At 45.2% G+C, this 16,517-nt stretch overlaps 1 protein-coding gene across 1 annotated transcript; it reads right to left on the bottom strand.

Moving 5' to 3' along the window:
- Nucleotides 1-9,446: 9,446 nt before the first annotated feature.
- Nucleotides 9,447-9,938, bottom strand: vhll (von Hippel-Lindau tumor suppressor like; the record flags this gene model as incomplete). The annotated part of the gene is made up of 1 exon (XM_080546056.1): nucleotides 9,447-9,938. The coding sequence occupies one exon, from the start codon at nucleotides 9,936-9,938 to the stop codon at nucleotides 9,447-9,449; it is 492 nt and encodes a 163-aa protein (XP_080402182.1).
- Nucleotides 9,939-16,517: the final 6,579 nt, after the last annotated feature.

Here is a 16,517-nt window from a genome sequence, read left to right as displayed (position 1 = left end):
AGAGAGAGAGAGGCCCCAGAGCTCTGTCCGCGGTCGCTCTCGCAGCATCCAGTATTGCAGCCTGCACGAGGAGGTCCTTAAGGTCCTCTTACGTGTAGTCCTTTCCCATGGTGCTGATTGAGTCCATGATCTGTGGCACTTCGTAGTTGACCACCTGAGCCAACGTAGTTGACCTGCAGGTGGATCACAGACTTCCTGACTGACAGGTCTCAGCGGGTGAAGCTGGGGAAGAGCATTTCCAGCTCCAGGTCCACCAGCACGGGCTCCCCGCAGGGCTGCGTCCTGTCTCCAGCACTATTCTCCCTATACACCAACAGCTGTGTCTCCCACCACCCCTCGGTCAAGCTCCTGAAGTTTGCAGACGACACCACCCTGGTGGGCCTCATCTCCAGGGGGGACGAATCTGCCTACAGGGGTGAGATCGAGGGGCTGCAGAGCTGGTGCAGTTTTAACAATCTGGAGCTCAATGCTCTAAAAACAGTGGAGATGGTGGTGGACTTCCGTAGGAAAGCAGCCCTGCCCCCTCCCATCACGCTGGGAGGTACCCCGGTGGCCTCCGTGGAGTCATGCCGCTTTCTAGGCATGACCATCTCCCGGGACCTCAAGTGGGAGCGGAACACCGAGGCCCTCACGAAGAAGGCCCAGAAGAGGATGTTCTTCCTCCGGCAGCTGAGGAAATTCAGGCTGCCGAGGTCCATGATGGTCCAGTTTTACACGGCCATCATAGAGTCCATCCTCACCCACTCCATCATTACCTGGTTCCCTGCTGCAACGACCAAGGACAAGGCCAAGTTGCAGCGGGTAATACGCTCAGCAGAGAGGATCGGCTGTCCCTTGCCCTCCCTCAACTCCCTGCATGACACCAGGGCTCTGAGGAGGGCAAGGAAGATCATGGCAGACCCCTTCCACCCCGGCCACGGCCTCCTCACCCTGCTTCCCTCTGGAAGAAGGTTGCGGCTGCCTAAGGCATTAAAGGCCCGCCACAGGCTCAGCTTCTTCCCCTCAGCCGCCAGGCTGCTAAATGACTCTGGCTTCCCCCTCCCCTCCGCCTCCAAGTCTGCCCAGGACTGAACATGCACTGGACCTTGAATAACTCTGAAAGACTCGACGGCATGTTGTTGAACGACCAAAAAGTGTTTGTCGGACACTGGAAGTCTCGCAAAGAGCGAGAGTTCACTAACGTGTACGTCAAAAACTTTGGGGAGGATATGGACGACCGACGCCTGAAGGAGAGGTTTGAGAGATTCGGACCGGCCCTGAGCGTCCGGGTCATGACTGATGGCGCTGGTAGATCCGTGGGTTTTGGATTCGTCAACTTCGAGAGGCACGAGAACGCCAAGAGGGCCGTCGAGGAGATGAACGGCCAGGAGATAAACAGGAGGCGGGTCTATGTGGGCCGGGCCCAGAAGAGAGGAGAGCGCCAGGCTGTCCTGAAGAGCCAGTTTGAGCAACTGAACCAGGGCCACAGGACCACATACCAGGTGTGTGTTTATGAAGGAAAAAATGTGACAGCTGCTGGTGAAAAGTAGTCAAAGCAACCAGTAGGCAAAGTCATTTTTCAGTTTTTTAAACTGCAGATTGTACGCTTTCGAATGATGTGTCATACAATCACAATCCAGAGAAAAAGCTGTTTAAAGAGTTGGTTGTTTTTCACACCTTCACACAGCCAGCTAATGGGCGGTAACACAACCACTCCCCCTCTAGATTGACAGCTGTCAATATCTGTCAGTGTTAGTCACTGGGTGAGATAGCTACAGCTAACATTATTATGTGTATAAGAAAAAGAAGCTGATAGTCTCGGTAAACATTGCTGATGTATTTGAGGTATAAAAACATCTCACTAAACATGCTCTCTCTCTACCAGCAGGGTGTCAACCTGTACGTGAAGAACTTGCACGACCGCTTGGACGACGACCAACTGCACAAAGAGTTCTCCCGCTTCGGAACCATCACCAGCGCGAAGGTGATGATGACGGAAGAAGGACGCAGCAAGGGATTCGGCTTTGTGTGCTTCTCCTCCCCCGAGGCGGCCACCAAGGCCGTGACCGAGATGAACGGCCGCATCGTGGCCACCAAGCCCCTGTACGTGGCCCTGGCCCAGCGCAAGGAGGAGCGCCAGGCTCTCAGAACCAACCGGAACATGCCACAGAGGATGGCCAGCGTCTGCGCCGTTCCCGACCCAGACTTCCTACCTAACTTACCCTACCAGGTTGCTCCCCCACCTGGACTCTTCATGGCTTCTCACATTCCACAGACCCAGGACTGTGGAACCGCCCAATACTCCTCAGCTCAGCTGAGACCCACTCATCACCTGGCTACCCTCGAACCTGAGGCGAAACCTCAGCACTTCCAGAACACGCCCGACGACACCACCACGTCTCCATGGGCTACCGGGCCTCAGACCTTCGATGCTATGACCCCCGCCACACCTTCCCAGGTGCCCCGTAGGATGACGTCTCAGCACATAGGTCAGTTTATTTAGTGAAGCATCCCTGCGCATAGCAAGGTTCCCACGGGTCCTTGAAACCCTTGAAAGTTTGTGAGTTTGAGAAAAATAAATCAAGGTCTTAAAAGTTTTTTGAAAATAGACATGGGCCATTGAAAGTGCTTGAATTCCCCTCTCTCTCTCGCTAAAAAATAAATAATATATATTCAAAAATGTTTTACTCAGCTCGTCAACTAGCTCCGTCTCAAACTATGCCGTGTTGGGTCCTTGAATTTGAGGGAATCGAGTCTTGAAAGTCCTTGAAAGGTGCTTGAATGGGATGTTTCAGAAGGTGTGGGGACCCCTGACATAGAGACAAGAGCACTATCCAAACTTTTGCCATAAATATCCCTTTGGTTATGCTTATCTTCCCCTCTCAGCTACCCAGGCCTTGAGAAAGCACCCTGCCGTTGCAGATGGTGATCCAGCTATGGCACGGCTGCACGCTGTGCCCCAGAACAAGTCCACAGCTGGTGTACACGACCGCCAGCAGCACACGGCTCCCCAGCTACAAGTCCCCGTGCAGCAGCCTGCTGTCCATGTCCAGGACCAGGACCAGGAGACACTGACTGCCTCCATACTGGCTACAGTTCCCCATGAGGACCAGAAGCAGATGATAGGCGAGTCTATTTGTCTGTTTCTATGGATCCCCATTAGCTGTTACAGTTACTGTAGAATTTCTACCTTCTGAAATGATGGCTATGACTGGTGTTATCAAGCGAAAATGTTCTTTATATACAAATCTGCTGACATACACTTGTGATCACTTTCAATTCAATAAAACAAGCTGTTAGATATTCACTTTCATATTCTGGACGGTACAATTTGCATTTCTCAAAAACAACAAACTGTCGACTTCTGTGAGACGTCTTGTTGCAAGGCATTCTGGAACCTGCAGTTCTGAAACCCATTCTTTAACTAATACAACAGAAATGTACTTCTTGTTTTTTAACTACCTTAACGATAAATAATAACTCTTTTAACTGTCAATCAATCATGTAACATATTAATCAATCTCTTTTAACTGTCAATCAATCATGTAACATATTAATCAGTCTCTTTTAACTGTCAATCAAACATGTAACGTATTAATCAATCTCTTTTAACTGTCAATCAAACATGTAACATATTAATCAATCTCTTTTAACTGTCAATCGATCAGGTAACCTATAAAGTTACAACAGTTACTGTTACTGATATCTATTCTTCCCTCCCTCCAGGTGAGCATCTCTTCCCATCCATCCTCAGCTAGCACCCCAGCATCGCCCCCAAGGTCACGGGCATGCTGCTGGAGATGGACAACCGTGATCTGCTGCGCCTGCTGGCGTCTCCTGAGGCGCTGCGCTACCAGGTGGATGAAGCGGTCGCTGCGCTGGAGGCCCACTGGGCTGAGGAGGCTGCACAGAAAATTGGCCACTTCCCAGAGTTCCAAGCGGCTAACGCATAAAAAAGGAGACCCGGACTATGAAACAATACCGATTCACCGATGAAATAAAATGTTAGCATTGAAAAAAAACGATTACGAGGAGAAATTAACATTTCACAACGGGGGGGGGGGGGGGGGGGTGGAGGTGGAGGTGGAGGATCCATGCCACCCTCCCAAGGCAGCAAACCTAGGGGAAACACTGATGACTATATGATAATATGTCATTATTCTCTTAGGTCATCCTTCTTCCTCTGTGTCCCACCATCGTCTGACAGACACTCATGTATCGTCTCCTGGCTTCAGAGACAGATCACCCCTGAGAGTGATCCCCTGGACAACCAGAGGGAATGAAGTAGGGAGGGAGTTTGTGTTCTACGCTCCTCCTCCACTGATCGTATTATCGGATGACGATGATGATGATGATGATGATGATGATGTGCCAGAACATTAGGACCCCGAAATGTAAACACTGGCTGTTAACCCCGCGGGAAAATAACGAGATGTGATGAATGATGGAGTGTTGTATGCATTTAACAAACCGAACGGACAATATTATAGCATTTTCAGATGCAAGTTGGACCAAATTTGTACATTGTTCTCTACAGTGGGTGAATCTTCACACTGCAGAAAGCCAAATTGCAGAAAGGGCTGTAAAAAAATATAACCTAGTAGTAGACAGTTACATTCCAGATGTGCCAGCTAATATTGGCTATCATAGACAATGCTACTATATGCAGTATGCCAACATACGAAACATTGAAAGAGCCCGCAAGAGAAGGGAAAAATCAGTACAGGAGGCTGCAGGTGCCGGAAGAGAGTCAAGGAGAATCTTCAACTGTGTGAAACACTGACAGCTGGTAAGCTGCTTGCTGCAGCAAAGGCACGTGAAGATGAAAATCTGCTCATCCAAATAGGCGGCGGGATGGATCTTGTTGCCTCAGAGGCAATGTACCATTTCCGATGTTACTGCAACTACACACAATTTATGTACCTAAAGAAAAATGTGACACCACATGTAGTCCAAGATGAAGTTGCCACAGCTGGATCATCATCATCATCATCATCATCAGATGAAGACAGCACAAACAACGACACAAAAACTGAAACAGATGACACAAATCAGACAAGACTGTTGTTCCATGCAGCCATGACACTGAAAGATGTGATAGTGGATGCATGCAAAAGAAACCCCAAACTCACCTGGCCACCAACAGCACAACAACTGACTCTGTCAGCTGCCTCAAATGTAATACCAAATAAGGTCTTCAATTTCATGGCCTGGACCACAGGCATGTCAACCGATCCCTCTACTGATGACAAAAGAGTCAATATAAGTGAAGAGGCGACTCAGAAGGTTATATCTACTTGCCAGGATGTCATGAACCTAACAATGAAAGGGATGGTGTCCATACAACTGTTATGTTCTAGTGTGGTGTCCATACAACTGTTATGTTCTAGTGTGGTGTCCATACAACTGTTATGTTCTAGTGTGGTGTCCATACAACTGTTATGTTCTAGTGTGGTATCCATACAACTGTTATGTTCTAGTGTGGTATCCATACAACTATTATAAGTTCTAGTGTGGTGTCCATACAACTGTTATGTTCTAGTGTGGTATCCATACAACTGTTATGTTCTAGTGTGGTATCTATACAACTGTTATGTTCTAGTGTGGTATCTATACAACTGTTATGTTCTAGTGTGGTATCTATACAACTGTTATGTTCTAGTGTGGTATCCATACAACTGTTATGTTCTAGTGTGGTGTCTATACAACTGTTATGTTCTAGTGTGGTATCCATACAACTGTTATGTTCTAGTGTGGTGTCTATACAACTATTATGTTCTAGTGTGGTATCCATACAACTATTATGTTCTAGTGTGGTATCCATACAACTGTTATGTTCTAGTGTGGTGTCCATACAACTATTATGTTCTAGTGTGGTATCCATACAGCTGTTATGTTCTAGTGTGGTATCCATACAACTGTTATGTTCTAGTGTGGTGTCCATACAGCTGTTATGTTCTAGTGTGGTATCCATACAACTATTATGTTCTAGTGTGGTGTCTATACAACTGTTATGTTCTAGTGTGGTGTCCATACAACTATTATGTTCTAGTGTGGTGTCTATACAACTGTTATGTTCTAGTGTGGTGTCTATACCTGGGTTTCCGTTAACCGGGAATTACCGGTCTTTGTCCGGTAAAATTTGTTGAAGTCCGACAATTTGAAAAGTCGTCGGACATATTGTCCGGTGAAAATAATTCCCTTTGAATACAATTCGCTAAAGTTCACATTCTGATTCCTTCTATTTAAAAAAAAAAAAGACGAATATATAGGCTATGTATTTCTTTTATTATGATATGATTTGACACCGGCATGATGATGACTCCTAATGTGTAGGCCGGCCTATGCGAAACAGCGCACAGGTGCCACATGGGATTGATGCCAGATGGGATTACAGCTTAACCAGTCTATTACCGCTTAAACACAGTAGCCCATTCGGCGGTAACCCATGCCTATCTGGCAACCCTGCCAACCCGTCCACCATAGTAATACGCAAACGTTGCAGCTCAGCGATTAAATTAATGGAAAGATGGCAAAACAAAGTAAGCTTAGCAATTATTTCATGAAGCCAAGCAACAACAAAAAAATAGGCCATCACTGATTCATTATCACTCATTCCGTCCCCTCAGCGCTTGAAGAATATGCTAAACCGGCCATCCAGACCATCATTGGTCATTTTGGCCAAGAAATGACCAGCGATGATGACTCAGCACCAGCCACAGCCCCGGTCATCGATGCCACAAACGTGCAACGAGATGCCATCGGTGTCATGACAGCGCTTCGTGGTTATGGGGGCTTGCGTTTCTCAACAGCCTGCGAAGTCCTCATCCGAGACTTCAGCGAAATTTACCCAGAGTGGGCCACACTGGCCAAGATAGCCTGCTTGATTCCCGTCTCCAGTGTGCCTGCAGAGAGAGGATTCTCTCTGCAGAACCGAATTAAAACTGCGGACCGAAGTCGCCTTGGGGAGGGCAAGGTCACACGGCTAATGCGCATTGCAAGTTGCGGAGAGACACTTTGCAGCTTTGATTTCAAGTCCGCAGCTGCACGCTTCAATGCTGCCAAAAAGCGGCGTAGGCCTAATAAGTAGCTGAATTATATGAGCAGCCATTGTTATTTTCAGAGTTTTTACTCTAGGCTATTTTATTTAAGGCTATCCCCTATCTATCTGAGAAAAGGCATAGGCGATAGGCCTAGGCTGTAACATCGAACGGAAATTAGCCTATACATACGCATTGCAAGTTAATTTAAAGCCTATTTATTTTCAAAGAGTTTTATTCTATTTTATTTTATCTGATAAAAGGCATATGAACGGAAATTAGGCTAGCCGTGTCACGCCAGAAGCCTACATGCTTGCACTGTTACTGTTCAATAAAATGTTATACATCTAGACATTGTGGTATTTCTTTATATACGTATCCCAGACTGCCTATCAATTGTTTCTCAATAAACAGTTATGTTCTCCCCATTGTCATACTCCCGAGCTAAACGAAATGCCTTCCCAACCAGCGAGACCTGGTTATAGAAATGACGTTGTTTTATTGATTTAAAAAAAAAGGGCAAAACTGGAAAGAGAAAATAGAAAACTCACATTAATCCCAAACAATTTAACAAACTTCAGTTAACGTAATGTGGAGTCCGTTCATTGATCGATGCTGTCTGTTCAGTTCCCAGTGAGGCGCCCGTTCAGCGCTGGACCCGTTCAGCGCTGGATTTGACGCTTGGCATAGCGCGCATGCGTCAAATCATGTTATATTATTATATATTATATAGCTCGCATCTAATCGTATCGGATGAGAAATATACATTAAATGGCATATATAGGCCGCTACACAACAGTGATCACCGCGACAAACAGCTATATTAGATTTTGAAAAAAAAAAAAAAATGTTTATTATATTTTAATATGATGACCGGAATATATCACGTTTGTCCGGTAAATCGAATTCTTCCCGGACACGATGTCCGACGGCAAATTTTTCTAACGGAAACCCTGGTCTATACAACTGTTATGTTCTAGTGTGGTGTCCATACAACTATTATGTTCTAGTGTGGTGTCTATACAACTGTTATGTTCTAGTGTGGTATCTATACAACTGTTATGTTCTAGTGTGGTATCTATACAACTGTTATGTTCTAGTGTGGTGTCCATACAACTGTTATGTTCTAGTGTGGTATCTATACAACTGTTATGTTCTAGTGTGGTATCTATACAACTGTTATGTTCTAGTGTGGTGTCCATACAACTGTTATGTTCTAGTGTGGTGTCCATACAACTGTTATGTTCTAGTGTGGTGTCCATACAACTGTTATGTTCTAGTGTGGTGTCCATACAACTGTTATGTTCTAGTGTGGTGTCCATACAACTATTATGTTCTAGTGTGGTGTCCATACAACTATTATGTTCTAGTGTGGTGTCCATACAACTGTTATGTTCTAGTGTGGTGTCAGCACCGATGTCTGGAGGACGCCGTCTGGCTGGGACATAGTCCTTCTCTACAGTTTCAGGTGTAAAACATATTACTCTATTATGGGAACATTTTAGAGTCTATAGCAAGACTGACTTAAGGTGAGATCTAAATCTATCTTTTTTATTATTATTTATTTTTATTTTTATTTTTTATTAGTTTTAATACAAGTAAAACATTCACAAGTAACACTTGCAAGTAAAACACCCACTAGTCAGAAAAAATATATGGTTGAGAAATCAGTATTGTGTAAGTGTGTCACAGTAGGTTAATTCAGAGGGTTTGATATTGTGTGTTCCATTCTCATGTGGTAAACAGCCTACTTCATGAACACATGCTATAGTATATAGTATACACATAGAGCACATACACTGATGAGCCAACATTATGACCACCTGCCTAATATGCTGTTGATATTATGCCTAATATGCTCATGCATCGATGAGCCTTGGAGCGCCCAACACCCCGTCACCAATTTGTGGTTTGTCCCTGCTCAGACCACTGTCGGTACTCACCACTGCTGACCGGGAGCACCCCACAAGCTTTGCCGTCAGGCCATAACAATTTGTCTCTTGTCAAAGTGGTTCAGGTCTTTACTCCTGCCCATTTCTCCTGCATCCAACACATACAACTTCAAGACCTGACTGTTCACTTGCTGCCTCATACATCCCACCCCTTGACAGGTGCCATTGTAACAAGATAATCAATGTTATTCACTTCACCTGTCAGTGGTCATAATGTTTTGGCTCATCGATGTAATAGTCGAGGACAGGTTGGTAGTGGTAAACAAACAAAATAGGTGACTGAACCCTGAACACCATGGATTGATTAGGTGGGAAAACCCTTAAGCAAATAATATTGGTAGGTGAAAACCTGGTAAATAAAATATAAAAGGTGGGTAAACCAAGTTTACTTGGGGGAGGGAAAAGTCACCATTTGTCAACAAGAATCCATGACAAATCAAAGAAATCATTTCCCAGCTGAGTTCAAGAGTTGAAATTACTCTAGTAGATTTGGCGGTCGGCTGAGGTCCTGCCTCAGTGATTCTGGAATGTCGAGTCTACCATAGTCTTCCTCCCTCACCGACAGTCGGATCAACATCAAGCAGTATTCTTGTAAAGAGTACACTGGCCTTGTTATGGTGACATCCAGATACTCCGGGTGACCATCCTCCTCATTGGGCGCTGGCATATAAACGTCTTCCAGGTTCCCTTGAAGATTTGCGCCAGTAAGAGAGGCTCTAAAAACCCACGGGTGAGTCAGAAAAGTATCCATGCGATTATACCCGCCCGGTGGTATGTCTCCGTACGAGACGGGCCGTCCGGTGAAGTTGAGCCACCTTGTGGCGCTTTGTTCCGTTCGATTAATGAACTTCACATAGGTCGGAATATCTGAATTGAGAGATCTCAGAGATTGATTTTCACTTCCGCCCCTCTCACCTATCATGGAGGGTGAATGTGGCACGATCCACCCTGCATACTCACCGGCCATGGTCGTCACGTAGCAAGCAGCAATCTCTAAATCTATCTATGCAACCGGCCCCTATTCTTTAACCAACTGCTAAGACAACATTAAGCTAGTTACTTTAGCTAGCTAAAGATATTGACCCCCCCCCCCTACAACTTGTCTAGATATTATGTTCCAACGTGTCTGCTGAATCCCACAGTAAGGGTATCTAGCTGACTAGCTAGCTAACGCTAGCCTACATAGGTGGTAAACAAACTGGCTACATTTTGGGAATATACATGGGTACTTTCTCGCCAAATGTTGTAGGGCCACATTTACAAAAGCTTAGCCCATAGAGGTGCTGGGCCCTATTATGCACTTCTTAACTTGCCGTCTTAAGTGTTAATTAAGACGCACCGCCAGGTTAAGACCTACAGCCACCCTTATTATGCGCTTCATACGTGCTACTGCTATTATGCAGGTGTCGATAGGCGCCCACACATAAGACGTAAAACTCCTGTGCATATATTGCTCATTGTGGGAGTGTTCATATGTTAATGAAGTGCACTAGGCGCCCCTGCTATTATGCGATCTGACTTTGCTCCTATCGCTAAGAAGTGGTTTGAAAAGTTCTTAAGTTTAGACTTCATGCACGTTTTGAAACACGAGCGCGCCTCCGCGGTTTGCGCATGCATGTGGGCACACATGAACACGCACGTGGCTCCACGGCAAGACGTCAATTACGGTCACAGTATAAATGCTTTATTTCAGAAGGGAGAGGCAAGATACACATTCAATATTGGTTAACAAGTTACATTGACTTTACTCAAATTGGTAAAACAATGTTTATTTTATTTTATTAAAATGTGAACAAATCAGTGAAATAAGACATGAAACTATTCCTACTTTCAAAATCAATGTTGTAGAATTTGACACTCACCATTTGATGGTGGCAAAGGAAGATGCTGTCTTCTTTGTGCCATGCGTGGTGCAAGCTGATGATGTTGCTGGACGTAAAAGCTCATTTCTGAAGATTTATGGAATATAGATTGGAGCAATAAGTTTCAGGTCTAGTCTTAGGGTTGTTACCACCAAGACTGAATGTTGGTGCTTATCAACCAAACATTCTAACTCCAACATTCTAGAATCGATGCCAATTATTTTTAATCAAAACTAGGGGTGGGCATCAATGATCGACGATCGATAATTGATCGATAAGGATCTTGGTCGATCACAAAATATTTTGATCGATAATCATTAACTTTTTATTTATTTAAGTGCTCTCGTAGTTCATTATTGTGGATGTTACAGCGTACTTTTTTGGTTAGTGCCATTCTGAAGTTCACGCGAGAGAGAGAGAAAGAAAGTTTCAGCCTCAAATGGACACAGGTTTAACTAAAGAAAAACGCATCACAACTTGAATAAGTGAAATTATTCTTTATTTATAATGTTTTATTTGTATTTTATTTATAAACCTGATATAAACATATCTTATAACTAACATATTTCTACTAACTACTAAATTAATACATTTTAATTATTCAAAGACAGAACAAATTATTCATTCAGTTAGGAAGCCCATCTCCAAAGCCAGGTCCAGAATCCCTGGAATGACCTCCAGTTTCTCCATCTCTTCCTCAGTGAAAAGCAGCTGCTGGTTTGAGCTCACACACTGTTTCTTCTGAGGAGGCACCATCCATTCCTCCTGGGCCTTTCTCTTCCTCAGCTGTGTTACTGTGCTCTTGTTGACCTCTCTCTCCATGGAGCGTGACCGCATAGCTCTGTCCCTCTGCTCTAAGAAGAAGCTGAACATACACCCCCTTGTCTCCTCAGGCAGGTAGTGGAGAACCATTGGGTCGTGCTGTAACAGCCAGAGGCAGTACTCTTGCTCAGAGATGTAGCGGTGGAACTGGTTCTGCTGGCACTGCTCGATGTAGTCCCACTCTTGGAGAAAGAGGTCTATGTGCTGCACAGGACCAGGCACTAGAATACACATTCAATATTGGTTAACAAGTTACATTGACTTTACTCAAATTGGTAAAACAATGTTGTTGTTTTTTTATTAAAATGTGAACAAATCAGTGAAATAAGACATGAAACTATTCCTACTTTCAAAATCAATGTTGTAGAATTTGACACTCACCATTTGATGGTGGCAAAGGAAGATGCTGTCTTCTTTGTGCCATGCGTGGTGCAAGCTGATGATGTTGCTGGACTCTTGGAGACTCTTGGAGAAAGAGGTCTATGTGTTGCACAGGACCAGGCACTAGAATACACATTCAATATTGGTTAACAAGTTACATTGACTTTACTCAAATTGGTAAAACAATGTTTTTTTTTATTTATTAAAATGTGAACAAATCAGTGAAATAAGACATGAAACTATTCCTACTTTCAAAATCAATGTTGTAGAATTTGACACTCACCATTTGATGGTGGCAAAGGAAGATGCTGTCTTCTTTGTGCCATGCGTGGTGCAAGCTGATGATGTTGCTGGACGTAAAAGCTCATTTCTGAAGATTTATGGGATATAGATTGGAGCAATAAGTTTCAGGTCTAGTCTTAGGGTTGTTACCACCAAGACTGAATGTTGGTGCTTATCAACCAAACATCCTAACTCCAACATTCTAGAATCAATGCCAATTATTTTGAATCAAAACCAACTCTTGACAACCACATTTTTGGAATGTTGGAAGGGTTAATTTGACTTTACTCAAATTGGTAAAACAATGTTGTTGTTTTTTTATTAAAATGTGAACAAATCAGTGAAATAAGACATGAAACTATTCCTACTTTCAAAATCAATGTTGTAGAATTTGACACTCACCATTTGATGGTGGCAAAGGAAGATGCTGTCTTATTTGTGCCATGCGTGGTGCAAGCTGATGATGTTGCTGGACTCTTGGAGACTCTTGGAGAAAGAGGTCTATGTGCTGCACAGGACCAGGCACTAGAATACACATTCAATATTGGTTAACAAGTTACATTGACTTTACTCAAATTGGTAAAACAATGTTGTTGTTTTTTTATTAAAATGTGAACAAATCAGTGAAATAAGACATGAAACTATTCCTACTTTCAAAATCAATGTTGTAGAATTTGACACTCACCATTTGATGGTGGCAAAGGAAGATGCTGGGCCCTATTATGCACTTCTTAACTTGCCGTCTTAAGTGTTAATTAAGACGCACCGCCAGGTTAAGACCTACCGCCACCCTTATTATGCGCTTCATACGCGCTACTGCTATTATGCAGGTGTCGATAGGCGCCCACACATAAGACGTAAAACTCCCGTGCATATATTGCTCATTGTGGGAGTGTTCATATGTTAATGAAGTGCACTAGGCGCCCCTGCTATTATGCGATCTGACTTTGCTCCTATCGCTAAGAAGTGGTTTGAAAAGTTCTTAAGTTTAGACTTCATGCACGTTTTGAAACACGAGCGTGCCTCCGCGGTTTGCGCATGCATGTGGGCACACATGAACACGCACGTGGCTCCACGGCAAGACGTCAATTACGGTCACAGTATAAATGCTTTATTTCAGAAGGGAGAGGCAGAGAAGCGCGCTGACCTCCTTCTCAGGACTTCCATAATAGCATAGCGCTAATGACTCAACGCAGCCGGTTCTTAAAGGGAATGGCACCTGGCACGCTGATTGGGTTGATTGAGAAGACGCCCAAAACACACCCATGACTAATTTCTTTGCTTAGCGCCGGGTTTTAGGCGCCCACTACAGCACGCATAATAGCAAAGTGGCCTTGACCACGCCTCCACGTCTTAAGTTTAGATCTACCGCCTCGTCTTATTGATGAAGTGCATAATAGGGCCCCTAGCCTGCTATAAAATCCCTGCTGCCGGCCGGTGTGAAATGCATTCTGGGATACTGACCCAAACTAGCGAGCTTGCTTTACACACAAACTTTAGTTACGTCACCTGCATCAGCTTGAATTTTCACATTGAATAGTCACATGCGTATGAAACCCCTATGCACATTTTCCCTCTTGCATTGACTGAATTAGCTTGCTAGCTAGATCATGATCACTAGTGAGCTGGTTAAAAATTACAGGAGGACCCCGAGGTGGCGATGTTTCCAGAGCAGACGATGACAATACATTTCCCCTTCATAGGAGTTCAGTATTTATTTATTTTTTAAAGGTTATTTTTTTCAGAGTGGGGCAGTACCACTCATATTTTTCATTTTATTGGATAGAGATAGTGAAGGTAGACAGGAAAGTACGGAGGAGAGGGCATGTCAGCAGGGCATGGGCCGGATTCGAACCCATGCCGACATGGGCATATGTGTGCACTGTAGCCTGAGAGGTAGAGGTGATAGAGGTGGTCCTCACAGACGCTGTAGATTGTGCATGTATCTATGTGATTGTAGGCAGAAACCACATTAGTCATACACGAGTTACACTAATAACATCACTAATAACATCACCAAATCAATGTAATACCTCAACAGGCTTCCTAGCCACAAGGTTTGGCTTGGCTGCAGCACCAGAGGCCCCTCCAAACCGGGGTTTTTTAAACTCAAGAGAAGAATGGCAAATTTAATTGGTCAGCAGAATAAAATTATGACAAAACAGTGCTTGGATAAAATGAATGAATAACATGGCAAAATGTTATGGACATATTCACCATTGAGACAGTCAATGCAGGCCCAGGCCGGAGAGGACTCTGCACAGGCATGGCAGGGACTGAGGCTGTGGCAGCAGCAGGGCCATGGCAGGAGGTGGAGCTGGACCCTGCACCGTAGTAGCAGCAGTCACAGAGGCAGACGTGGGTGCCGATGGAACACTGGATGACTGCTAAAGACACACAGAAAATATATTCTTATGCCAACAATTCAAACGTATTAAACTGACAATTAAAAGGTATAACAGTCAACCATTCAGAACACTAGTCTGCTCATACATTTGATCAAACAAAAATAAAACTCAAAACGGTCAAACCTTTCTGGTAAGTATCAATTACCAGAATAAGAGAGACTGATAATGGGATCATTTTTCAGCATGACAAATAGTTACATTTCATTACCTTCTGGGAGTGAAATCCACAGACGCAACGCCGTGGCCCACCAAACAGCAATGTCTGGCCATGTGCCTGCGCTGGACCGCCCCAGCAGTAGTGATGTGGTGGCCGAGGAAATCCATGGCAGGCAGTCCAAACTGGCACTTTGCTGGGTTGATGATTAATCCATGTTCCCGGAGGCGACTGAAGAGGAGACGGAGGTGGGATAGGTGCTCTGCCTTGGACGTGCTAGCTACCAGGATATCGTCTAGGTAGACAAACACAAAAGGGAGGTTGCCCAGCATGGCGTCCATCAACCTCTGAAAGGTCTGGGCAGCATTCTTGAGGCCAAACGGCATCCTCAAAAACTCAAAAAGTCTGAATGGTGTTATAACCGCTGTCTTGGGGACGTCCTGAGGGCTAACTGGCACCTGGTGGTATCCCCGTACCAAATCCACTTTAGAAAAAATAGACGCGCCCGCTAGATGGGCTGAAAAGTCTTGAATGTGTGGAACGGGGTAACGGTCAGGTGTGGTGACATCATTTAGACGCCGGTAGTCGCCGCACGGACGCCAGCCTCCGTTGGACTTGGGAACGAGATGGAGAGGCGAGGCCCAAGGACTGTCAGAACGGCGAATGATGCCAAGTGCCTCCATGGCTGCAAACTCCTCTTTCGCGATGGTGAGCTTGTGTGGGTCGAGGCGGCGGGCCCTGGCATGCACTGGTGGGCCTTCCGTGGAGATGTAATGCATGACGCCGTGTTTGGTGGTAGCAGCCGAGAAGGTAGGTGTTGTGATGTCTGAGAACTCCAATAGAAGAGGAGAGAAATCGTCAGCCGGCGAGACAGCACTGGACAGCTTCATTGTGGCTGCGTCACTGCGCTCACATGACAAGGAGCCGAATGTCTCAGCGTTGACGAGTCGGCGGTTCCCCACGTCCACCAGGAGGCTGTTAGCGCAGAGAAAGTCAGCGCCTAAGAGGGGAGTAGACACCTTGGCCAACACAAAACTCCAGGTAAAACGCTGGTCAGCAAAACACAAACTCACAGTGCGCTTGCCGAAGGTAGCGATAGCACTGCCATTGGCAGCCTCAAGGGAGGGTCCTCGTTTCGCTGTTTTAATGTCTATTGCCGATACAGGCAGCACGCTCACCTGGGCACCTGTGTCACACAGAAAACGGCGGCCGGAGAGGGAGTCAGTGACGTACAGCAAGCCTGCAGAATGGCCGGCACCCACAGCTGCTAATGAGTGGCGGCCTGTGCGTTTCCCGACACACTGAAGTTGCATGGTGGCAGGCACTTCTTAGCTTTGTCCCCGAATTTCATATGGTAAAAGCACAACCCCGACGGCCTCACCCGTCGGGCCACAGCAGTAGCGGAGATGGAGAGTGGTTGGAACCCAAACTCATCCATGGTGGCTGTAAAACACTTCTTCCCAGCTGAGAAAAATATATCCGCTTCCTTGGCTAGCTGACGAAAGTCTGTTTTGATGGAATTAGCCATTGAAAAACGAACCTGGTCTGGTAATTGTTGCAGAAAAAGCTCATTAAAAAGAAAACACGGCTGATGGTCGCCCAGCAGAGCTAGCATGTGGTCCATCAGTTCAGAGGGT

The sequence above is a fragment of the Nansenia antarctica genome (assembly GCF_963989245.1).
Source record: "Nansenia antarctica genome assembly, chromosome: 15".
NCBI classification, from domain to species: Eukaryota; Metazoa; Chordata; class Actinopteri; order Argentiniformes; family Microstomatidae; genus Nansenia; species Nansenia antarctica.
This window is presented reverse-complemented; position numbering and strand designations above follow the sequence as displayed.